This window comes from Microtus pennsylvanicus, chromosome 7 (assembly GCF_037038515.1).
Source record: "Microtus pennsylvanicus isolate mMicPen1 chromosome 7, mMicPen1.hap1, whole genome shotgun sequence".
NCBI lineage: Eukaryota > Metazoa > Chordata > Mammalia > Rodentia > Cricetidae > Microtus > Microtus pennsylvanicus.
The window spans coordinates 7702501-7727837 of record NC_134585.1 but is presented as its reverse complement, the minus strand read 5'-3'; the positions used below and the strand labels follow the sequence as shown (position 1 = coordinate 7727837).

Here is a 25337-nt window from a genome sequence, read left to right as displayed (position 1 = left end):
TTAATGGCACTATGTTCTGGAGGACGGGGGAGTTGGTTTCCAGCACCCATGTCAGGAGGCTCACAACTACCTGTAACTCCAGCTCCAGGGGATCAGATGCCCTCTTCTGGCCTCTATGGACACCTGCATGCGTGCGCGCGCGCGCGCACACACACACACACCTTCAGAAAATCTAAAAAATTCACATGCCACACTTCCTTCCACATAAGCAGTCCAGGACTCTAACAAGCAGAGAACATGGGCAGATACCTGCCTGCCTGAGAGCAGCATCCTGGCCCTGGAGTATGTGCCATTGTTCCCAGGTCCTCTCCAGAAGCTGCTTGCCAGCAAGCTTTCCCTCCTGCCCTCACCAAACAGGAGCCATGCAAACGACCTTTAAACAGGCACAGTGACAATACACCCGGCTAACATGTTCAGCTGAGCAGAACTTAACCACAGGGACTGGAGAGCATTCTAGAGCTCGGGTCTATCTGCTGCGCCTTGCTCACTTCAGGGTTCAGGAGACATCTCAGAGGCTGCTAACTTGCTGAGGCCCAGGACAAGGGGCTGAATCATGTGGGCTCCCAAGAGCGTTTGTCACTGGCTACCACTGAGAGGTGTCTTCTAGTATGGCCGCCTGGTGCCACCACCCGACACCTCCTTCTGATGGAATGGACACCACCCCATATCATGTCTGACTCTCAGAGGATTCACACCCACGCTGCACCTGCTGATCCTGCCAGGCAAGACCTGGGTGCACCCCTCTCCATGTTTCTAGTCCAGCTAGAGTCATGTGACACCCACTGTCAAGACTTCAGCGGTAGCTGCCCAGTGGGGTTGTGCTGTCATGCCGGCTTGTCGTGGCACAAAGCCTAGCAGTGAAGTGGCAGGTGTCCTTGCCTCCCTCCTGAGATTTCTGTATGGACCTCACATCTAACAGAACCCCATTTCAATAAACTCACTGATGAGTGGCACGAGAAACTACTTTTGCTGATAAAGATGCAATGAGAAACCCACTTTATTTACTAATCCGGGTTCCCTGGGCTGGGCATCTTTGGAGTGAGGACGGTGCTACGTCCTGGAGTGTTTAGCCGAGTCTTTCATATCTGCCCACAGGATGATGCTGGATTCCCCTCCCCTAGCTGTGGCAGCTGCAGATGTTCCAGACACTGCTGTGTTCTCAAAGTGGCCCCAGCCTAGAGTCAAGTTTAAACATCACTTTCTAGTAACTGAGGAACCCCTAGCTCTCTGCACACTGCAGAGTGTTTGGATGCAGTAAGATAAATGAGGAGCAGTTGCCCCCCAGGAGAGTGTGTGACTGGCGTCCCTACCTCAGATACATCCCAATGGCATAGGCACAGAGGAAGGAGTAATCCAGGGCTCCAAGAAGCTGCTGGTAGTTGTTCTTATCTGTGTGGGATTGAGAAGCAACAGAAGGGCTCAGAATTACTTAGTAGGTTCTAGAGTTGGGCTATAAAATACATGTCCTATATTCTGAAAGTCCCTCCGAATGGGAGGCACTCTTAATTAAAAACAAAACAAAAAAACATGGCAGCCCAGCTGCTGGCCAGCTTCTTGTGAAAGAAAACAAAGCCCTCTTTTTTTTTTTCAAGTTGTCCTTGAATGTGTCCTTCAGACTGAAGGTAAACCATACTGGCTGTGGTGGGCTTGCCTTTGCGTTTCAATGTCACCTGGTTGGCCCGTGGCACCCTCATCAGATTTTGCGTGGCAAGCCCTAACCTCCGAGTATGACAGGCACACACTGCAGGGTCTCGTCTAGAGATTTACCCAGCACAGACATGCTTATTTAAGGGGTGTCCCCTTTGTAACGTAGGCATTGAAGACCTGGTGGTTGCCAAGTAATGTTTCCTAGGGGACAGTTGTCACTGAAACACATACTTGAGGACAGTGGCACTGTCCTGAGACCAGCCAGGCTGTAGGAGCCGGGATGGATGGCTGTCAAGATCCCTAGGCAACAGGGCATTTGACTAAACTCACCGAACGGAGCCCAGCCACAGTCGGTCTCAGTCACGGTCACGTTGTTCAGGAGCCAGTGGGTGGGGCCATGCCTGGTACTGCTACTGGGACCATTGAATCTGGGCTCAGCTTCATCCCCGGCAGCACACTGCTTATGGAGTTCGCCCTACAGAAGAAAGGGACGGTGGGGCAGATAAAGAATTTATTGGGATGTCTCAACCAGGTAAAGTGGCTTCCCCTCTTCACAGAGCAATGGTTTGCTGATCAGGAGGCCTCTGGTAGGCGTCTGAGCCCACAGGAGCTCCTGCCACAGACAGGTGGCTCCAGCGGTATTTTGCAATAACTCCAGCTCCCACCCACGCAGCCAACCCAAGCACCATCCGGCCTCTAGAGGCCTAACAGTAGAGACAGCATCTGGCAAGAGAGCTCCAAGCTGAGGACCAACTGCCAGACATCCTTGACGGGCTGCCCCAGGGAAAAGAAGGGATTAAGTGCTGATGCTGACACCCGAACACTGCAGAGGAAGGAAAAGGATGAGTTTTTAGGAACTGCTGGAAGAGGACCGAGTCTCCAAACACGGCCCAACACAGGCTACGTGACTTCATCTCCATGAGTTCAAGCACAGACGAGAGACACTCTCGTGGATGAATCTTATGGCTACTTAGAAGGGGATAATAGGGTCTGGCATAGGCAGCTGGAAAAGCTCCACCTTAACTTAGATGCTGGGTACTCAGGTATAGAGGCAGCGACAGGTCAAACCAGATGCTTAAGATGAATGCATTTTATTGTGCACAGATCATTCATACATATATGTGCGTGTATATATTACACATATACATCTACATCATATATATGATATGTATATATAATACATATACATGCACACGTATATGCATATTTACACAAATACATACATTTATCAGCAAGTCAGGTGGCAAACAGTGCATCTCACCAGGACCAGCAAGCTGTATTAGGATGGAGGTGCTTGACAGGTGGCGGAGACAAGAAGTGTGAGGAGAGACTCTGAGGATAAGCACACAGTGTCCTGCCTTGGTTTCCCCACCTGCACAAGAGGCTGCAGCTCACTTAAAGAACCGAGATTGTGAGACTGAATACCACACTTTCTACACAGTGTGTGGGATGGGGCCGCCCAGAGACGCTAGCCACACTTGCAGTAAGAGTAGGCCAGGACCATCTCCCGGGGAAACTGAGAAGTATGGAACTCACTTTTTCATATCTGTGAACTCACACTTGTCTTCTGCACTAGATTTCATAAAGGAGCCATGTCACACAAGACTCAGATGAAGCAGCCAACCAGGTATAGGTGAAGGTGGCAAGGGGGACCTTCTGGTCAGGGGGAATTCTTCCTGAGAGTCATAGGGGCCTGGAGGCTGGTACAGAAAGTTGGTCTTGCTGTAGCATCAGGCAAGGAGACACTTGGCCACCATGCAGGTGGCAGGCTCGTCCATCTCCATCAGGACAGAGTGGCTATCGTGAGGCAGGTTATCTGAAAGGCTTCCTTGGTCATCCTGGCTGGGCACAAGGCACAGCATGGCACATCAACAAAGCTTTGTGCATAGCTCTGTGCTGTTAAATGCTGACTTAAATGCCATCCCAAAGCTCACCACTTTATAAACTGATTACCTTCTCTCAAGCTTCCACTGGTAGCACTGACATGCCAAAGAGGCTCTGACCTCACTTGGACCTTCCCCCACTCAAGCTCCTGGCTGCCACTGCCAGGACTGCTGAGTGTGTGTGTGTGTGTGTGTGTGTGTGTGTGTGTGTGTGTGTGTATTCCAATTCTACCACCAAGACCTCAGTTTTCTGACTTCCCTACTATGTTCTTTCTCAAGGACACCACACCCAAAGGGGCCTTCTCCATTGCTGCCCATTGAGGATAGTTGCAGGCTGGGAGGGTAACCTGCAGGACTAAGCGAGCATGCTAGCCTTGCATGGAAGTGAGGAACATGCATTCTATAGGCCATACTCAGAATAGAATTCTGGGACTTGACCTGCCCGGGGAACACCATCCATGGAAACCAGAACAGATTAGAAATGATACGAAATCTTCCATAAGCCACAGGAGAAGTTTTCCGGTCCTGCCCAAGATGAGCAGCACCCAGCACCCAGCACCCAACACCTGGTTAGTTAGGATCACAGGCTCTTGGTCATAGACAGGTATGGGCTGGGACCACAGACTACTGCGGCTGCTTGTAACTGACTGATCTCAGTCACACCCCCTGGCCACCAATGCTGAAGCCAATGTGACAATGGCTGGAGTCCCAGGGTGGCTGAAGGATGGACTTCAAACAGAGAGTGCCACCCAGGTCCTTGCCTGCCCCTGGGGCCGGCATGTGGAGACTGATTTCCAGGGTGCTAGGGCACAGCTCCAGCAGCTAACCTCCAATCTCACTGGACACCATATTCTCATACCTCTCCCAGTCTTTCATGTCAGAGATGCCATCTTTGCCTCTCCTGTAGCCCCTCTGGGAGGCTGCCTCCAAAGGATGAAGGACTCAGAAGATATTTAAATAAATGCATTAGTTTTCAGTAACATTGCTCTATTTTAATATTCCAACAACATCTGTTCTGAAAACCGGGTGTTCGGTGGGGGGCACGGCAATTAAGCAAAATGAATCCACGTGGAGTGAATTCTTACATGGGCTGCAGGGAGACATACTAGGCTCCCACGGGCTGATTGCCAAAGAGGCATTTTGGGGAGGGGATGCGTCCGTTGAGGAACACGGTTGTTGTCAAAGCAGCCCTTTGCAAACATTTACAGGATTATCTTTCAACAAGCTACACAGAAAAATCTATCAGTTTGTTACAGCAATTGGTTAATAAGAACTGATCAGGGCTAGGAGATTAGCCTCGTCAGTTAAAGTATCTGCCTTGTGAGCATGAGAGCCTGAATTAGAACTCCGGAACCCCTGGGGGAGGGGCTGGGTATGGCAGTGAGTGCTTTTAATCCTAGCACTGGGGAGGCAGAGACAGGCGCATCTCTAAGCATGGACGGCTAGCCAGGTTAGCCCACTTGGTGAGTTCTAGGTCAACAAGAGACTTGGACTCCAAACAGGATAAAACATGACTTAAGAATGACACCTGAAGTTGGTCTCTGGTGTCTGCATGCATGTACATACCTATGTGTGCATTTAGATACACACGAACATGCATGCTCACACACTCTTTCCCACACACAGAAAAGAACTGACCAGTCAAAAGAGTGTGTCAGGGCTGGTGCAAACAGCTCAGCAGGCCAGGGTGCTTGCTACAAGCCTGGGGAGCCAGGTGGAAGGAGAGACCCAACTCCCACATCTTTTGACCTCCCAGTGCACACTCCCCACACATAAAGAAATAAATGTTCTTAAAAAGTTAAAAAGACAAAAAGGACAGTGGATCCTAGCTATAGGTGTCCTAACTTTTTACTAAAATGTTCCCTGGGAATCTTTGCGTCATGGGCACTTGGGAGGCGGAGGCGGATATCCAAGAGTTCGAAGCCAGTGTGCTCTACTTGGTGAGTCCCAGGCCAGCAAGGGGCACATCCTGAGACCTTGTCTATAAAGGAAACTTCAGAAAACAGCTTCCTTGACAGCTCTGGCCCTTATGACTCCTGTTTTCTGTTTGCCCTGGGGTTCCTATCGTTTTCAGTTCTGTGCACAAAGAGAACTGTCTACACACACTCCAGGGACCCTGAAAAAGTAATTCTCTGAGAAACCAACTATTTACAGGTTCTGCTCTGGCCCAGCCTGGAGGAGAGCCCCCCAAAGTTCCCCTCCATGCAGACACAGACTCCATCTGTCTACCTGCCAGGGAAGACATCTGCCTCAAATAAAGATGGCTACAGGTGGAGGATCATGGGAAGGGACAACATTGTCCTCCCAGCTCCAGGTTTATCATTGTGTTTTTAAAGGAACTTTTTTTTTTTAAATCGGAGAAAAATAAACGTAGTCAGTGATGATTCAGGACAAGTGTAACCCTGATTGACCCCGCAACACTTGAAGTGAGTCATGATCACTGGCGAAACCCAGCTCAGTCTCAGCCGTGAGGTCCAAGTCCAGTAAGCAAATGTATTCCAGCTTTGTTAACAGCCTTCTGGGAAATACAGACTGCAGATGGTGACTCACTGGGTCCCTGATAGAATCATTCCCGTCCCTGGGGCCATTTGTGTCATTTACAGTGGGAGCTGCAGCGAGGGCATGCTTCCTAAAGTTCAGTAACGTCTACATCGTAGGTGCAGACAGTCTTGTCTGTATCAAGAGGCAAAGCAGCCTGCAGGACTCGGCATAAGGCTAATCCATACACAGGTGCCCTGGAAAGTCTGGGCGGTAAAGGGAATCACACGAGATGCTGACCATATGCAAGTAATCAGCTGTCTTGGAGACTCCAGGCCAGCACTGTCAGGAGCAGAGACCCAGGGCTGGAGAGATGGCTCAACAGCTAAGAGCACAGACTGTTCTTGCATAGGACCCTGGCGTGGTTCCCAGCACCCACATGGTGGCTCACAATTGTTCATAATTCCAGTTTCAGGATATTTGGCACCCTCTTCTGACCTCTGAGGGCCCCAGGCATGCGTACAATACACATACATACTGTTAAGTCTGGAGAGTAGCCTCCAGCCCCTGGCATCCATCCCAGCCCCTCCTGGTCTGGGAGTTACATTAGTCTGGACTCCAAATCCCAGCATACCACTCCCACAGGGTATTTAAGTAGGCTCCCAGAGGAGAAACACGTGGTTCTGGGTTTGCATGTGCTCCCTGCTTTCCTGTCTCCCCGCTATGTGCTCGGCCACCTGAGAGCCTTGTATTTAATAAAATGATGGGCATTTTAATTAGGTTTGGTCTGATCTAATTGGATTTCTTTGTGCTGGGGGAGTTGCCCTTCTTAGGATTTTTTCCCTAACACATACATGTAGTAGGCAAAACATTCATACACATAAATAAAAATAAATAGACCTTAAAAAGTAATAGAGACCCTGGGACCAGAGGACCAATGTAGAAGACACTAACAAGAGTTCACTTACTCCCCATGACACCCAAGGGCTGCTGTGAGGTCGGCATTAGACAGTTAACACAACAGACCATTGGTTACGGAATTCTGGCTCAAACCAAGACCCCTCCTCAAGAAACTCAGAGGCTCCAATGGAGAGTGTGACCTTGGACCACTTTCACACCCTTCCTGGCAAAACTCCTCCCGCTCACCAGGTAGAGTCCAAGGGTCAGATCCTGCCCCAGAGACCCTCTGGTGGCAAACCTGTCACCAAACCTGTCTCACAGGCAATGACTCTTTGGTGACACCCCACCTTCAACCTGGTACTGGAAGTGGTCCCTCCCTTACCGTGCAGGCCCAGTCTTTCCAGCTGAGTCCCCAGAAGCCCCAAGAAGGCTCCCTGACCTTGTTTGACCCCAGGTCTTCAGTGCTCACTCAGGCCCCTGTGTGGGGCCACTCAGGAATTTCTCTAAGCAGGAAGAGTCACAGAGACAGCATTCAAATTTCCAGGGCTGGTCACTGGGGCCTATGTCAGAGCCCTTGTCACATGTCATACCCGGGAGCTTTTAATGCCACTGACTGTTTTCCTACCCCCTCTCTTAAAGGTTTCCAAGTGTTTTGTTTCCACAGCAAACTCCTGGCTACCAAAGAAAAACTCTGGAACCTTCTTAGTAAATGAACAAACACGCTGGAGAAGGCGCCCAGGCTCAGCAGGCCCCTACCTTTTCTCCAATGCTGGGAGCCCTTCGAGGGCAGCTAGCTCTGCTCAGCTGGGAAGGTCACAGTACCAGAGTCCTGGACTAGGTCCCACTGGCAGATGGAAGGCAAGTGCGTCACAGAGCGATAAATAGGTGGGTCTTGGCCCGAGGAAGCAGCCTTGTTTCTTCTACGTTAGTCAAAAGCTGTTCACTCTTGAGACTGGCCCACAGGTAAGGTGGGGTGAGAAAACACCCGCTTCCTCCCTAGTTCTGATGTCAATAGAGAGGACTTGAGGTCCAGTGGAACACCTGTCCCTGGCCCTTGCCCTGCTCTCCTGTGTACACTCAGTGTGTGAGCCGCAGAGAGGGCCCCGGAACCAGGCAAGGGGTCAAACTGCACCAAGCGTTGCAGCCGCTTGGGAAAGCGTTTAAGACGGGATTCGCCAGGAAAGAAAACCAGACAACATAAATATTTAATTAAGTTTGGGGATTCTGGAGCTGTAGTCAGATGGAGGTGTGCCCCTGAGGGGATAAAGCGTGAAACACTGTAAAGATCTGAGTTTCTGAAAAAGGAAAATAAAGCAAACCATGGCAAAAGACCCTGAAAGGAAGATGCTGGAATAAGCAGTCTCTAACAATCTCCCGGCCCTCATCCTTCTGCCCTCTGGCTCCCGGAGTCCCCAGGCTTCAGGTAGATTACTGGAGAGCCCCATGTGTGATCCTGGAGTCCCCAGGCTTCAGGTAGATTACTGGAGAGCCCCATGTGTGATCCCGGAGTCCCCAGGCTTCAGGTAGATTACTGGAGAGCCCGTGTGTGATCTCTTACCTTCACGATGCTGATGGGCTTTCGGGACAGGTGGAAGCTCGCATACAGCAGGAATGTCAGCAGGAAGATGAAGGCCCGGTACCTGGAACACACGTAGCAGACAGGGCATGAGAGGTGTCACGCTCCGTCGTCTGTGCATTAGCCACGCACCAAACCCACTCACAATCTCATGACAGTCTCAGGACATTAAAAACACGGCTATCCCTGATTGTGCGAGACCATCGAAGCCCTGCAGGAGCTGGGGGATGCCAACATCTTCGGCCCCAGCCTCTGCTCTATCACTCGGTCCCAACAACAAACAGTTCTCGAGTGGATTCCTCCTGGGGGCTCTGTAATTCAAGGCATGTTTGCCAGCGGTCTACCCAGTAACAGTATCAGACACCATGGGTTGTCCCCTACATGGCCCCCACAGGCCCTGTCTCTCGTTGGGTTCATTTGCTTGAGAATGCAAATGCACCAAAGAAACTCTTTCTTGCATTTGCCATTTCCTTCAAAGCCCACGGAGCCAACCTGCTTGACAAGAACGAAGACACACTGGGGGGACAAGTCTCTCCCTGTCTCTGACTACAAGATTTCTGAAACCATGAACCCCAAGAAGTGAGTCTCCCTAGGATGCTCATGCCTGGAGAAGGGAAGGACTGAAGCCTGGGCCAGTCAGGGGAAGAGATCGGCAAGGAGAGTTGGTGCCTCAGGGAATGAAGCTGCTTGCTACCCAGCCTGATGACCTGAATTTGAACCCCAGAACGAAGAAGGAGAGAATCTATTCTGCAAGCTGTACTCTGACCTTCCACAACCTATCATCACAGGAGCAAACCCACACCCGTACATGCATAAACAAAAGGAATAAACAGATGCTTTTTAAAAAAAAAATTAGAGGCTAAAATTAGTGTTTCCAGACTTAAACAAAGGCCCTGGTTGAGGTGGAGGAAGGAGGGTGGTCACTCTGTAGGAAAGAACCCGCATGTAGAAACCAGCTTCAGAATACAGAATCCTCTGAGCTCTCTTCTCCCTGGGGAAACCGAGTGGAAAGTCCACAGGACACTCGTCCCAGCCCACCAGGTGACAAGAAGAAAGTAAACCTGTGAAAAGCAAACAGTTCATCCCAGCACTCAGGAGGCAGAGCTGGAGCTGCCCCAGCGAGGGACAAGCTGTATCTCAGTCTGTGAAAGCCTCCCTGGGACAGAACAGGTTCTCTTCGTTCTTTGGCCAAAGCTGCTAACTTGGCCCATGCGCTGAGCCTGAGGCTGGTTGTGAGCCGCCCACTGACCTCTGCAGCGCCATTTCCAGCTCCCAGCCAGGCTCTAGCTCCTCCCCAGACACAAGGCAGGACAGCCTGGGCATGGGTTTCCCTTCAGAGGCTCTCATTTGGACTCAGGAGCCTGGACACCTTCCAGTGACCACTGCTTAGGGCTGCCCGACTAAGGCTCTACAGAAGTCGAGGGAAGGGTGACTCAGTGGCCTCAGGCTTTCTGTCAACCCCTAGCCGGAATTGAAACTCCCCTATTGTGATGATAAGGGAGGAGGAGGGCCGGGCCCTGACAGACTACATTCCTCAGTCCTCACTGGGTTTCAGTCAAGATGAGATGACCAGTTGCACTTTCCACCAGGCCCCTTTTCAGGTGGCTGGGGAAGGTGGTACAAAGCGTGCAGGCAAAGGGGCTCTTCGGGACAGCCCATGCTCCTGCTGGTGAAGCCACAAATGGACTCTTCACAGAGAGAAAGCCTCCTCCTGAGGGTTGGAGTCAAAGGTCAATGAAGAACAGGCAGGATTTACCAAAGGCTGAAAAGGAAGCCTTTATCTACAAGTGCCGTGCTGCCCAGCCTACTTCCTCAATTTCCAAAGTCACCCTTCTTCCTTCGGCCTCAGCTTCCTAGAGGACCTGAGGTGGGGGAAAGGCAGTAGTTGCAGACTTCCAGGAGGGTCTACAAGTAATAGCTGCTCTCAGCTAGTGGTCATCTGTCCCCGCTTGGTCTCTGGGAGAAGTGGGTGGGTCCCATGCTTTCACGGAACAACAATCCTGGTCTATGAGACTGAGGTCCCTCAGGATTCCTCAGGAGCCCTTGTTCTGCTTGGTCCTTTATTGTCATCCTTTTATTTTGTTTGTTTGTTTTTGTTTTTTTAAGACAGGGTTTCTCTGTAGCTTTGGAGCCTGTCCTAGAACTAGCTCTTGTAGACCAGGCTGGCCTCGAATTCACAGAGATCTGCCTGCCTCTGCCTCCTGAGTGCTGGGATTAAAAGTGTGCACCACCACCGTCACCCATGGCTTATTGTTATCTACATCACCATTCACAAAGCTGAACCATTTTGCGTGGACAGGAGCAGGGCTTCTGAGCATCAGTTCGTCCAGAAATAATGTCCTGATGATGTCATGAGTTAGTATGAGGTCTTGTCAGGTTCCGATGGCTCTGACCCAAGGACTAGTGTCCTCTTAAGAAAAGAAGATGCTGGAAATGGGGGTGCATGCCTTTAATCCCAGAATTTAAGAGACAGGTGGATCTCTGTGAGTTTGAGGCCAGCCTGGCTACATAGAGAGACCTCTCTATTTGTACTTTTGGTTTTATGTGATGCTACAGGTGGACCTGGGGAGGCGAAGTAAACAAAGAGAAGCCGACAGCCTCAGCATTTTCTCTCCAGTGCCCGCTCCGCTTATGCGGTTATGACAAATAGTACATGTCAATACAAGAATCGAGCCTGGGTTAACCCTGAGTTTCTAGCAAAAAGTGCACATTCTATCAATGCCAGCTTAGGGCCCGGATGCACTCCCAGACTCTCCTCAGGGGTATCTGCTGTGGTTCAGACATGCCCAACTATTTGACATTGGAATATAACATTTATTTAACTTGAGAGCCATGCAGAAAAGTTACAATAACCAAAATTCACACACACACCCCCCCACACACACACCCACACACACCACACTCTACCACCACAAAACAAACAGACAAAAATAACCTTCATGGTTTAATTTGAGACAATTTATGATTTTGTGTTGGACTGTATCCATTGCTATCCTTGACTGCCAATCCTATGTACAGAAGGCTCTTGTGTTGAACATCTGGTTACTAGCTGGTGCTGCTGCTTTGGAAGGTGGTTAAACCTTTTGTGGAGTGGTCTTAGAAATAGATGTCTGGGGAGTGGGTCTCGAGGCTTACAGACTGGCCCTACTTCCTGTACCATGCAGATGAGAGCAAAGCAGACTCGTGTTTCTGTCACAGTAGCCCACAGCAGCTTCCCTCACTACACGGAGGGACTGTATCTTCAAGACATGCACAAGAAGCCCTTCTGCCCTTAAGCTGCGTTTTTTTTAAAAGATTTTTTTCATTTATTTATTATATATACAGTGTTCTGTCTGCATGTATGCTTGCATGCCAGAAGAGGGCTTATAGATAGATGGTTGTTTGCCACCATGTGGTTGCTGGGAATTGAACTCAGAACCTCTGGAAAGCCGGTCAGTGCTCTTAACCGCTGAGCCATCTCTCCAGCCCTTAAGCTGCTTTTTTGCGGGTCATAGAGATAAGACAAATAATTAATACAGTGTCCTTGAGTGTCACGATCCTCAGAGAAGCAGCGGCATCCCAGCCGCTGAGGTATCGTCTGGTCTTGGTTGGCTGTCACTTGCCTCTGCCACATAGGGACTCAACAAGTGCTTTTTTGGGAATTACTCATCAGGGTGGCTGGTTTAGAAATGAATCCTAACCCTTTCTGACCTCAGAAACCACGCAACCAGATACAGAAGGAAGGCCATGACTTTGTCAGCGCCTCGATCAGGAGACAGATGTCATTGTGATTGACACTGGTCATTTAAGACACCGCCTGCCTTGGCAACTGGACTGATTTCCATACTAAGTAGAGACTAAGAATCTTGTAGGAGCATGCACGAAATGATGGAGATGTTCCCAGCTACCAGGCTCCTGATCCTGGAGGCTAGCCCTGAGGAAAGAATCACGGTCCTGTCCAGTGGCTCACAGGTTGGGACATCTGTGAGATGCATCAGGGTACTTTTCTCAGTTGGGGGGCCACCATCTACTCCTAGGATCAATTATTTGAAGTCTCAAGTTGTTCTAGATCTTGTCAGCAAGCAACAGTTCCTTCATGTTTCATTCATGGCTTTGTTTCCTGGCATTGCATGGCATTTCCGCCCAACTTCTGCTGTTCCTGCCAGCCGAGGCATGAGTGGGTCTCTGAGGCCCTGGTTCCTGTCAGTGGGAAGGGGCACACACAGAAGACCCCGAGCCGGGTATGCAGACCAGCCGCACACAGAAGGAGACCAGGAGCTAGGTGTTCATACCCGCTCTGGGCCTCTGGGGTCCCTTCCCATTCCACCTCCTGCAGTGTGAATTCGAATCGGTCTTAATTATAAGAACCTGAGTCAGATCTCGGGGTAAGTGCTGAAAGATCAGGGAAGTAAAGGAGCCAGCCATTAGAGACATCTTTTACCTCTACCGAATCCTCGGGTTGAAGGGGGCAAGATCCTGTGTCCACAAATCCTCAGACTGAATGGCATGAGCTCCCATCTCCTCCTGCCTTATATTCCTCTCTCTGCCCAGCCATATTCCTTCCTGTCTCCACCTCCCTAGTGCTGGGATTAAAGGTGTGAGCCACCACCGCCTGGATCTATTTCTCTTTTAGACTGGATCAATCTTTTTTTTTTTTTTTTTTTTTTTGGTTTTTCGAGACAGGGTTTCTCTGTGGTTTTTTGGAGCCTGTCCTGGAACTAGCTCTTGTAGACCAGGCTGGTCTCGAACTCACAGAGATCCGCCTGCCTCTGCCTCCCAAGTGCTGGGATTAAAGGCGTGCGCCACCACCGCCCAGCAGACTGGATCAATCTTGAGAACTCAGGTCTGCCCCTGCCTCCTGAGTGCTGGGATTAAAGGTGTCTGCCAACACTGTCTGGCATCTATGGCTAACTAGTAGCTCCACACTCTGATCTTCAAGCAAGCTTTATTTGTTAGATCACAAACAAAATATCACCACAACCTCCATATATCTAGTCCCTCCTCCTCCCCCACAGCATCTTCAGCCCCTTTCTTCCCCAGCCCCACCTGCCAAAAAGGCACTGTCTGACTTTCTAGCCAAGAACACCTGCATATCCAAAATGAGACAACCCATAAAACAGGTGTTTGAACCTTTCCATGATTCAAGGTCATAAAAGACAGATAGGCCACGGGACATTTTTAGACTGAAGGAGGCAAATCCCGCAAGATGGCAAAATGCAACATGCAGATTCTAGATGGAACAGGAACCATCAAAGATCTTGCTGGACACTGGACATGGTATTTTAACATGACCACTGATTAAAGTCTTAACCCAGGGCCTCATGTTGACCAGCACTCCACCAATGGGCTACATGCCCAGCAAAAGGCAAAATCGACATAGAAATATCTAAAAAAATAAAAACTGTACAGTGCCTATCACACCCATCTACGTAAAAGTAGGAGGAACAGACTAGAAAAACAGTAATTTGTAGCACACAAGAGGACACCACAGGTCTACAAGACAAGCTAAACCGTCTCCCAGTACGAGCGTGTGAAGGGTTGTGACTGGATCCCTAGCTGACCTCAAGGGAGAGCTATGAAGAGGTTCCCAAACCCACCCTGAGAGCTTCTGGAATTGCCCAGCAGACCGTGTGAGTGGGTGAGTGGACCAGAACGAGACTGTGTAGACAACCACCATGCTGAGCAGAGGGAGAGCTGAGCTTCCCGAGAAAGATCACAGAAAACCTCAGTGGCACAAACTGTCTCCACAGAGGCAACCAGAAAGGCAAGGTGGCTCCTCCACTGGTGATAGGCATTACGGGCTCCTGTTGCCTGTGCTCTGAAGGACTTTCTTTTCTTTTCTTTCGTTTCTTTTCCTTTCTTCGTTTCAAAAAGCCATTTGTTTTCCTGCTAAGTGCCCTTTCCCACGTCTCCTATCAGAGATGATAATAAGCCCCAGATTCTAAATACACCATGGGACACACATGTCTCTCTGAACTTCCATGATCACGCGAGGAAAACCCTTTTTCTTGCTCACTTGTCCACTTAACTTGCTAGTACCCAACAAGCACTCAACATAAAAGGGGAGGAGCAGGGCTGAGGTCTCAGCTCGGTGCCAGCGTGCTTCTTTAGCACAAGGCCCTGGGTTCGTTATCAGCACTAGAGCTGTGGGAAGTCCTTCAGCCAATGGCCTTTGTTATGCTAGCCCACTTTGGGCATAGTCCTGTGTATTATAAATTGAGACGTAGGGATGAGCGGGATTCCCTTGGCTGCTGGATTCAGCTCCGGTTCCCCCGCACATGCAGAGGACTGTGGGTCTCTACTCTTTCTGTGAGTTTTCCCCATAATAAATAAACCTGTGTTATACTCCATTCTGGGCTAGTGGGAAACTATTTTATATTGTAACACACCACAAAAATAAAAAGAGCTGGGTGGTGGTGGGGCACACCATTAATCCCAGCCCTCGGGAGGCAGAGGCAGGAGGATGGATCTCTGTCAGTTTGAGGCCAGCCTGGTCAACAAGAGCTAGTTCCAGGACAGGCTCCAAAGCTACAGAGGAACCTTTCTCAAAAATAAATAAATAAAAAGAGAAAAGATGAGTTTTTCCTTCCTGACAGATTAGGAGTCCAAACACTGTCTGTGATGTCACCACCAAAGCACAGGACTCTTGAGGGCCACCATGCCAAAGCTATGAGAAAGCTTGACATCCATGCTCCATACCGAAACATGGGTGAAAAAGCCACCCAGTGCACCCTGCCGCTCTGCCCCACACATCACCACGCCGAGCTTACCACTGATCCCGGGAGAAGGAGATGATGAAACGGATTCCCACGGGGAGTCGAGCCATTTACGTCGCCCCTGACCTTGGAGCTCCAGTCCTGAAATCAGATGCTTCAGGAAACAGGTTAAGGTTCTTTTCTTTTCTTTTTTGACAGCCTTGCAGTTCACACAGCCTGGAGAGGAACAGCAAGCATGTCCTACTGAGTCATGTCCCCTCTTCCTTCCATTCGAGTTGGCCAAGCTCTACGGGAGAAAGACATTATTAAGAATCTGAGGTCCTGGGTGGTGGCGCTTGCCGCCTTTAATCCCAGCACTTGGGAGGCAGAAGCAGGCAGGTCTCTGTGAGTTCAAGGCCAGCCTGGTCTACAAGAGCTAGTTCCAGTGTAGGCACCAAAGCTACACAGAGAAACCCTGTCTTGAAAAAAATCAAATAGATAGATAAAAAAGCTGTGGTCCTGATGCTCATACCTCTGAGACACTGGCAGGGAGAAGTCATTCTACAGATGGGGAGAGGCCACCCACAGCTGATCAAAGTTACACTTCTGGTACCAGAGGAAGCTCCCACCATGGATGCCCTGGGGCAGACCGCTAAAAAGGAGCTCATGGGATGTTCTAATGATTCCTGAAGGGAAGTGGACACTCAACGCTGCCTTCAGGGCTTCCAGAAGTGAGTCTGGCCAGTCTGCCCCAAAGCGTACATCTATTGTTTAGTTACACACACAATTATCAGAGCACGGGGTGGAGGCGGGCACTGCTCCATTACTGCTCACTAGGACTCAAGTGAGCCTTAGCCAGAGAGGATTATGGGCCTGGGCAAAAAACTGCAGAAGAGATCAATCGTCAGTTGCTTAGGCTGTGGTTCTGCGATTGAGCCTGCCACACCTAACACTGGGGATGAGCTTCCCAGCAGCCGCTGTGGATCTCTCTCCCGTGCTCACGGCAGTAGCTTGGAAAATGAGCTTTCTCTGAAGGCTGGGCCGCTGAAGGGCAATGCTAGGTGGAACAGCACAAAGCCAGAGAACTGAGGAGGGGCCCAGCGTTGAGGTGGGTCTCCCAGCCAGATTCCCCATACCACCCTCGGGGCATGTTTTCTCCAAGGCATCGTATTTTTCCAAAGTGGAATCTACTTCTCGGCCTCAACAAATATCCTGGAGGTGTAGCTCAGTGGTGGAGTCACAGGACAGAGACTTTGGGTCTCAAACCCCACAGTTCACTTGCAGACAACCAACAACCTTGAAGACAGTTTAGCCCAGAAACCAGCGCCACAACCCTCGTGGAGGTGCAGAGGCCCTTTCTAACCAGCCAGGAGAGCTCCACCTTTCTCAGGGTCCCATGGGGCCTTAGCAAGTGTCACCATTCCTGACCCTACACAGACCTACAGTGAAGTAAGCCTAGGCCCACTAAGTCTGTTCCCTTAACTTCTCCAGCTCAAAAATGAGGGTGATGACCTAATGGTATCATCATTGTTATACAAAGCCGTGATCTCAGGAAGGCCTTGGCACAGGGCCTGGTACACAGCAGACAGTCCATTAATACCAATGTGGGTGGTTCTGCTGGCTTCTGGGAGGGCAGGATTTCCCTGTCATATACCCTAGCATAGAATAGGAGCAAGGCGCTCAGCTGGAGCCAGCCTGGTGGTTTATACCTGTAATCCCATCGCTCGAGAGGCTGAGGCAGGAGGACCATTTTGAGTTGGAGTCCAGTCAGGGCTACCTAGCGAGTACCAGGCCAGCTAGAGCATAGTAGCAAAACCCTGCCTCTGGATTAGATCAAAAGTTGTAGGAGTCTGCCTCAAATCTCCATATGTAAATGATTATCTTTCAAAAAAGGTTTGCTCAAAAGGAGTTCTTGTTGGGCTTCGAGTGCACCGGTGAATTAACTGTGATGGTAGCTTCGGGTTAAAGGATTTGGTTTCAACTGTACAAGGCTTGAAGATGGATAATCAGGGTCTAATTTTTTCCTCCATCAAAATACTGAAAATTCACCCTTTGCTACCAGCCAAATCTATGTGTGTTATCCAGCAAAACCTAGTCCAACAGCAAAGTTCCAGAAGGTCTAAAGAGGAAGAAAACTCCTGGCTTCTCCTGATGTATGTACGTGTGAGTGTGTGTGTGTGTGTGTGTGTGTACATGTGCTATCCGTGCTCACAGGAAGTGCACCTTGGGATTGACAGATGGTGATTCCACATTTGGGGTGCTGAGAACTCAGATTAACAAAGCCTCCCCCTTTTTTTGCTAGCCTGGACAACATCCTCAAAATCTGTCCCCTCAAAATCCCCGGTCAGGAGGGCTACTGACATACCCTCCTGGAGCCCGAGGCTTAGCTTTTACTCTAAGACATCCTCAGCCTGTGGGTGGCAACCCTCGCATATCAGATGTTTACATTGCAACAATGGTAGCAAAATTACAGTTAGGAAGTAGCAACAAAGTAACTTCATGGGAGTCACCACAACATGAGGAATTGTATTCAAGGACCTCAGAGTTAGGAAGGGTGAGAACCACTGCTCTAAGAGGAGAGACCAGCTAGCCCAGCTAGGAGTCTAATCCCAGGCCTTCCATTTGCTTGGGAGCACCTTCTCAGGCGGAAGTACACTTCCTCCAGCCCATCCCTGCACAGAGGGGGAGCGCCCAGAGGGAGAGCACCTGGCTTGGCTGACTGGCTCTGGCATATAGCCTAAACACAGAAAAGTAGTTTTTAAAAGTCACCTCTTAGAAGCACCCCATTAAACTTCAGCCCATTAAAGAAAAGGATAAGAAGGCAGTGTTATCAGACAGGGAAGGGACAACAATTAGGAACTACTGCATTGTGACACAGCATCCCTACCAGGCTCAGAAGCTGTGCAGACTAGCCCTTCCCAAAGAGCCTGGCCAAGGGTAGAAGAACAGACACAGCTATGAACTGTCCTTCCAGCCCCAGGGCACAGAGCCACCTAGAGCCACCCACCCTTCAAGGAGACTCAGAAGTGGCTAGAAGTTAGCAAAAGAAAGAGTAATGCCTCAGGGTTTTCTCCAAGGGGGGGGGGCGGCAAAAATCATAGCACCCTAAGGCAACGTGTCAAAATGAGGGCATTTAAGGACAAACCTGAGAACCAGACAACTCCCTCCAAGTTTCAAGAGTTTTTGTTTTAAACCAAGACAAATTACAGCCTCTCCAATTAAGCACTTTCTAAGCCTTTAAAGGCTCCATTTCCCACAGGAGATAAACAGAAACAGTTATTTTCACTTGTCCTGGGCATAAATACAAGTAGGAGTCAGAATTCTGTCCACCACTGCTCTTAGCCCATTCACAAGGAACAACGCAACCCATGTGTTGCCCAGGAAACTCGACCTGTAAATCTACTCTCTAGACCACAGGGTGCAAACCTGATTCCCCAAGAGAGGGAATTTCCAGGTGTCCTCTAACCAGGTACGAAGAAAGAAATCAATGTGCTAAGCCAATCTATTTACCAACTCGCCCAAGTTCACGCAATTTAAGTTCCGGGGCCAGCAGCCGGGCAAGCAGGTAACCGGGAGCCCAGGTGCAGAAAGCTCTGAAGACCAGGAAAAGGCAGTTTAGGAATGCAAACCTAGACAGAGGTAAGGAAGGGTCTTCAGATCAGATGTAAATCTTTACCTGTAAGGTCACCAAGATCCCAGGGTGGACCCGGAGTGCTGGAAGATTGGTGCATGCGCCTGGGAGACTTTCCGGTGATTTAAAGCTTTTATTACCGCCAGAAGGTTAGCTGTCACTGCGTTGGTCACTGAGCCCGAGCTCCAGGAAGCAGTTCTTTAGCAAACAAACAACCAGAGAACCCAGGGTGCTGGCTGCGAGCTTTCCCAAGGGCTTTGCGAGCCGGCTCCTCCCCGGTCGCACAGCCTCCTGGCCGGGTGGTGAAGGCTACGGGCACGCCCACGTCCCCAACGCGCGGCTGCAGACAAAGCGCCGGGTCTCCAGCAGCCGGCTCCCCACAGCTGTCACAGCGGCCCGGGACTGGGAGGGGACCCGGCAACACAGCTAGGCGATCCCAGCCCCGGGCCTTGGGGAGCCTTCTGCTTCTTCTTCCCCGGGAACTCGGCGTCGCCCGGGATCGCCCGGCTCTGTCGCCCAAGGCCAGCCACTCTAGGATCCTTTACTTCAAAGACTTCCCTCTAGGAAAAGCACTTGGCTGGTCCGGGTTCTCCAGCCACAGCATACGGGGACAAACGGCGGAGAGGCCGAAGCGGGGGCGCAGGGCGCGGGGCGCGGGCCCGCTGGCAGGTGCGCGGCCGCTGGCAGGTGCGCGCCGCTGGGGAGGGTCCTTGTCGCCCCCGCGCCTACCTGCGCTCGGCAGCCCGCGCGACGCGCTTCCTGCTCTCGACTTCCTGGAGCGGCTGCCCTTTCACTTTCTCAACCCTACGGGGCGCCGGCCCGAAGCGCTCCTCCCTCTCCCGCGCGCCCCCTGACCCCAGCCCCGCGCGCGCCCAGGGACCTAGAAGGCCCGGGGATGCTCGGCTTTGGCATCCTCTAGTTGTCCCTGGGTCCTCACACCTGCCTCTCATGCCCTCCCAGGTTCCGCAGGGTGCTTGGCCCTTACTGGCATTATGCCCAGCAGCCAACTGCCAGATCCTAGGGACCTTCAGCACTACCAGGCTTTTGTCCCCAAGGCGGACCTTAATAATGCCAGCAAAACGGACAAGTTCTGGTCTAAAGATTTGCTTCCTCGGAGCCCTGGACTGAAGATGGCCTTTCTCGGCCTACCACATTTGGTCAAGTGTCAGAATCAAAAACACTGGCGTGCTGCAAATGGAACATGCTGGTACCGCACCTGTGCCACTGTGACAAACGGCTTGCAAGGTTAGGCCCAGAAAGGCAGCATCCGGGTCATGGAGAGGTGTCCGAGCGCATAGCTTCCTTTTCAGTCCCGGATAATTATTTTCCAAACCTCTCACCTCCAGCCAAGTATTGACCCTGGAAGTCAGGGAGGGCCTGTTTATTTCCAAAGAACACCTGCCTCATACCTCTCACTGACAACCAGGCCTGGCATCCAAGACCAGCCCTCCTGCTCAGCCCTCTTTCTCAGAATAGCACTTGCCTGGAACGGCAAAACCAGGCAGGAAACCTACTTCTCAGCAACAGCCAGGCATTCGGATAAAACCGTGTCTGGACAGAGCCTGGTCCCCAACCCAGCACCCTGCAGCGCCCTCTTCAGGCTGGCTGGGTAGAGAAAGCCTACAGCTTTACCCCTGGGGACCCTCAGTTCGCTGAGTTGGGTAGGGCCAAGCCATTCTCTAGCTATGGGCTTTTGGAAAGTGTTTTGTACCCTTGAGTCAAAGTTGCCTTGCTGTCTGAGCCAGCTGCACCTTGCTGTCCCACACTTCACATGGGAAGTGGCCCGGGAACTCTGGCTGGTCTACCCTCGCCCTCGGGCTAGATGTCTTCTCTTCTCTCCCTAACTCTCATTCCTTGTGAGCACTGTAACAACTCAGGATGTAGGAGGGTCCCTACATCGTCTTCTGTGTACCAGCCCTGGCTGTCCTGGAACTCTTTTTGTAGCCTCGAACTCACAGAGATTTTGGGATTAAAGGCATCTGCCACCACTCTTGGCTTCAACTATGCATTTAAAAGAGTGGCTTTGTCCCATCACTGGGAGGCAGTGCCAGGCAGATCTCTAAGAGTTCGAGGACACCCTAGTCTACAGAGCAAGTTCCAGGAGAGCCAAGACTACACGGAGAAACCCTGTCACAAGAAGCCCCCCCCAAACAAAAATGGTCATTTTGTTCAGTGGTCTGTAGAAGAGAGATTGGACAAATGTTCTTGCTTCTAAGATCCCTTGACAACGTCTTTCAGCAGAATATCTTTATTATTTTTCTCCTATCTGTAGGGTACGGGAGGTGGCCACAGAGAGAGGGGGTTCAGGGGACTCTGGATCCTAAATGGATTGGGGCTTATATAAAGTCTGGAATCAGTTTTGGGGGCCTAAAATGTCACAGCTCTTGGTGGCAGTCTCCTCTGCAGCTGAGCTCTTCTCCGGGCCCAGCCTGTTGCTGTAGCTCCCTGCATTTTAAATCCTACCGTTAGAACGAAGCCAGACACGTGGGAGCAGAAAACTGACCCCTACGGAGTCATTCCTGCCACAGAGCGTGTGCAGATAAATGTGACAAGCAAATTGGGCAGTTTTTACAAGATGTCCCTGAAAGGATCAATAGCCTTCAACTGTGGTTTGGTAAACCGTGTGGCTCAAATCAAGAGGTTATGCTTTGAAAGTTCCCTCTGGGGCTCTGTGTGATGATTTATGCGGAGTGAGTCCTTTTACCGCACACAGTTTGCTAATGCCTTGGTGGGGCGGCGCAGTGACTCATATCCTCTGTCTCAGACCCAAGTGGTCTCACCAGGGCTTCCAGCCTAAGAGGAGTACGGGGTGTGTGTGTGTGTGTGTGTGTGTGTGTGTGTGGAGATTTCAGAGGAAGCCCTACCTCCCACCTGCCGAACCGACCCTCCTCCTTAGCTGGTGGCTATCCCCGGCTTCACCGGCCCACACATCATCCTTTGCATTTACTGTGGTGGTCATGGGAAGGTTTGGGCCCTGGGCTCGCTCATCTGCGCAACTGTTCCTTCCCACTTTGCCTATTGCTTCAACTTCTGCAACCGAGAGCCTTCCTTTTTTAAGCCTTTTAAAGCTGAAACCCTCTCTAAGAACAGCCCTGTCTAAGTCCGTGACAAATGCAGTAATTTTACTGTCACCCAAGACCATCCTTTCTGGACACTGCTTTATGACTCCAGGGTGTGGTGGCCCCAGCAGAGGAGGCACAGGATTTGGGATCTGGGTTTCCAATTCAAACCTTGACTCCAAATTGCTCCGTGCTTGTGGGACTGTAGTGCGGATGGATGAAGGGGGCCGTTTGAAGACAGTTTCCTGCTTCTTCTATTCATCTGCGAATCCTAGCCTAGCTCTGGCTTGGCACACTCTAGAAGCTATTGACTGAACATGGCAAGGTTTCCATGGGAATGGTGGATCAGCGTTGAATGCTTATGGCCATGCTCATGGCTAGGAAACAGGTATGTGTGAAGAGGACACACGTGACTAGCGGAGACGGTGTGGGGGAGGGGAACTCCATATAGTCTCTTTCATCAGCTTATTTTGTTGGCATTTCCAGGAAACGGGGGTTGAACCTCCCACCACCACCTTCAGTAAGTGCTGTTCAATAAGGTTTGGTTCTTTTGCACAGTTACAATGCATCATTTCTTAGCCAGCCTTCCGGGACGAATGAATGAACGTCTGTTCGGGGGAGTCACATCTATAATACCAGCAATCAGGAGATCTGAGGCAGGAAAACTGCCCTGGGTTTGAGGTCAGCGTGGGTACAATGTGGAACCATGCCTCAAAAAACCCAAAAAAGCAAACCAAAACAACAATAACACCACCACCACCGCCGACAACAACACCAAAACCAATCAATCCAAACCCCACAAAGCCATGTTCTATTGGGACATATCCACACTGAGCCAGGCCAGCACCCACAATCAACATCACTGCTGTGCCCACATCAGCCCTTACTGAGTATGACATACTGGGAACCTTTTTTAACCCTTACCATTCTCAGTTAGCTCTCTGCACCTTCTGCCTAAGCATCAGATGTAAGGTTTCGCCTACTGCTCAATGCTCCCGGCCATGGTGATCATAGACTCTAATCCTCTGGAACCGTGATCCCCCCTACACACACATTACATGGTTGGCCTTTTTTTTTTTAATTATTTTTTTGGGCTGGAGAGATGGCTCAGAGGTTAAGAGCACTGACTGCTCTTCCAGAGGTCCTGAGTTCAATTCCCAGCAACCACATGGTGGCTCACAACCATCTGTACTGAGATCTGGCGCCCTCCTCTGGTGTGCGGGCATACATCGAGGCAGAATGTTGTGTACATAATAAATGAATAAATCTTTAAAAAAATAAATAAAATTATTCTTTGTCATGGCAACAGAAAAGTAGCTAAGATACAAATTACAATCACCATGAGATGCTTTCTTACCTTTTAGACCAGCAAAGAAGGAACATGATCCCTAGGAAGCCAGAGAGCAGTGAGTCACGCCCTGTGACGGGAGGGGGGATGGGCTTTGCCATCCTAGGGGCCAGTGTAGTGACGGTATTTAGATCCCGAGATAGTTCATCTTCATCAGCTTGACTGGGTTGAAATCATCTAGGAGACGTGCCTCTGGGCTGTGTGGGTGTTTCCAGACAGAGTCAGATGAGGAGAGAGGACCTGGCCTGAATGTGGGGAGTGTGGGTGGTCTAGGGTCCCAGACAGAAGAAAGAAGGGAAAGGCCTCTGAGCACGTCACTACAGACACGTGACCCCAGCCCCTCATGCTCCCACTGCCATGCTTTTCTTCCATGAGAGATTCCTCCTTTGCTAAACCACAGCGAGAAACTCCTCCTTCCGTCCAATGGCTTGGGTCAGATGTTTCCTCACAGAGCAGTAACTAACAAGCCGTAAAGATTCCCCAACTCTGGCCCTTTGAGGCTCAGTTCTCTAAGATTGGATTCTTTGTTTGTTTGTTTGTTTTTCAAGACAGGGTTTCTCTGTAGCTTTGGAGCCTGTCCTGGAACTAGCCCTTGTAGACCAGGCTGGCCTCAAACTCACAGAGATCCGCCTGCCTCTACCTCCCTCTGCTGGGATTAAAGGCCTGTGCCATCACCGCCTGGCTAAGATTGGATTCTTGAGATGAAGACAAGATTCGTGTGTTCACACACTCCCATGAACTCACATACTAGCTCATCTACTGGGACAGCGGGTTCACAAGTGCCTACTGGATTCTGCGTTGCTGGATCATCGGCATACATGAACATCTTTGCGTTCACTGCGTTGCTGGATCATTGGCATACGTGAACATCTCTGCAATCATTGCGTTGCTGGATCATTGGCATACATGAACATCTCTGCATTCATTGCGTTGCTGGATCATTGGCATATGTGAACATCTTTGTGTTCATTGCATTGCTGGATTATTGTCATACGTGAACATCTTCTTCCCTCCCACGGTGTAAGTTAAATTTCCATTTAGCAGAATAATAGTAATAGTTCACCCCTGGGGCCTGGAAGCTCTCTACTCATGGATTCTTGGTCAGATTTAAAGTACCACGCACTCCTTTCCTTCTGTGGAGTGGTAGCGTGGGCCTCAACCCAATCAGAAATCCACTATCAGGTCACTCTTGCACCCATGGGCATATCTTGCTGCATTGGTCATTACCGCAGTCCACAGGGTTCACAGCCATAAGACTATTGACGGCAGTCCAACCCCTACCCCAGCAACCTGCATTCAGTGTGTAGCTAGCAGGGAAGAAGCTTCCTGGTCAAGACCAACTCAAATTCTCCCTGTCCTGTGACCAGCGAACATCTATTCCTTTCTCTATATCAAGTAGCACATAACTCAAGCACTTAAGGACTTAAATGCCTCATTTCTATAGAACCCCTTTAAGTTTGTGTAGAAACTCTGGGTCATTTAGATCCTCGTTATCTCTCCAATCCTCACAACCTTCTTGAGGCCTGGGGAGGGGAGCTATTCTGGGCAAATAGCAAACCAGCCTCTTGGTTTGTTGCTTCCTTCTCTGGCCCTCTGTCAGGGAACCCAGTCTATTCTTAGGCTCTGGTGGAGTCAGCCATATGTACACATGACTTTGTGCCACCACCATGGGCCGCAGGAAGGTTATTTATATGTGGTATCAGAACCGGGGTTGGGGGGTTGTGGCTCAGTAGAAGAATGCTTGAGTTCTGTGTTCAGCAACACACACATACACTCTCTCTCTCTCCCTGTCCCCCCTCCACCAACGTCAAAAGCAGAACCACTATTCAGTTAGTAAGTGGTACGCTCATTGAAAAGTGAAGGACTAACACACAGTCATGAAGCATGGTGTTTGGTAGCGCTTTCAGGGTGTGAATCACTGCAGAGATTGCCACGTGGCTCTCTAGTTTCTTTCTCATTCCCTCTTATCTCTGGCCTAGGAGGCAACAGACACTCTGCAGCAGTTAAGCAACCGAGCAAGCTCCTGGAAATGAGCCCGACACGAGAAAACAAGATGGCAAGCTGGGAAAAGAGAAGACGAAACCTTGATCTGCTCCTCTCTGTCTCTTTTCAAAAGGGCTGCATTAGGTTTAGTTTTGTCT

The 25337-nt window shown here is 50.4% G+C and overlaps 1 protein-coding gene across 3 annotated transcripts in view; it reads right to left on the bottom strand.

The window, feature by feature from the left end:
- Window positions 1-25337, bottom strand: part of Slc37a1 (solute carrier family 37 member 1) — a 63551-nt gene that overhangs the window by 30951 nt on the left and 7263 nt on the right. The window contains exons 1-5 of one of the 3 annotated variants that reach the window (XR_012911324.1): window positions 18835-19048; window positions 15234-15465; window positions 8467-8548; window positions 1978-2122; window positions 1311-1389 (exon numbers count right to left, since the gene is read on the bottom strand). Coding sequence is in view for 2 of the 3 variants with exons in the window: in XM_075979767.1 (XP_075835882.1) it covers window positions 1311-1389; window positions 1978-2122; window positions 8467-8548; window positions 15234-15289 (362 nt within the window). In the remaining variant the exon portion in view is untranslated. Of the gene's footprint in view, window positions 1-1310; window positions 1390-1977; window positions 2123-8466; window positions 8549-15233; window positions 15466-18834; window positions 19457-25337 lie in introns of those variants that run through there. The other 2 variants (XM_075979767.1, XM_075979769.1) reach the window with 2 other exon arrangements.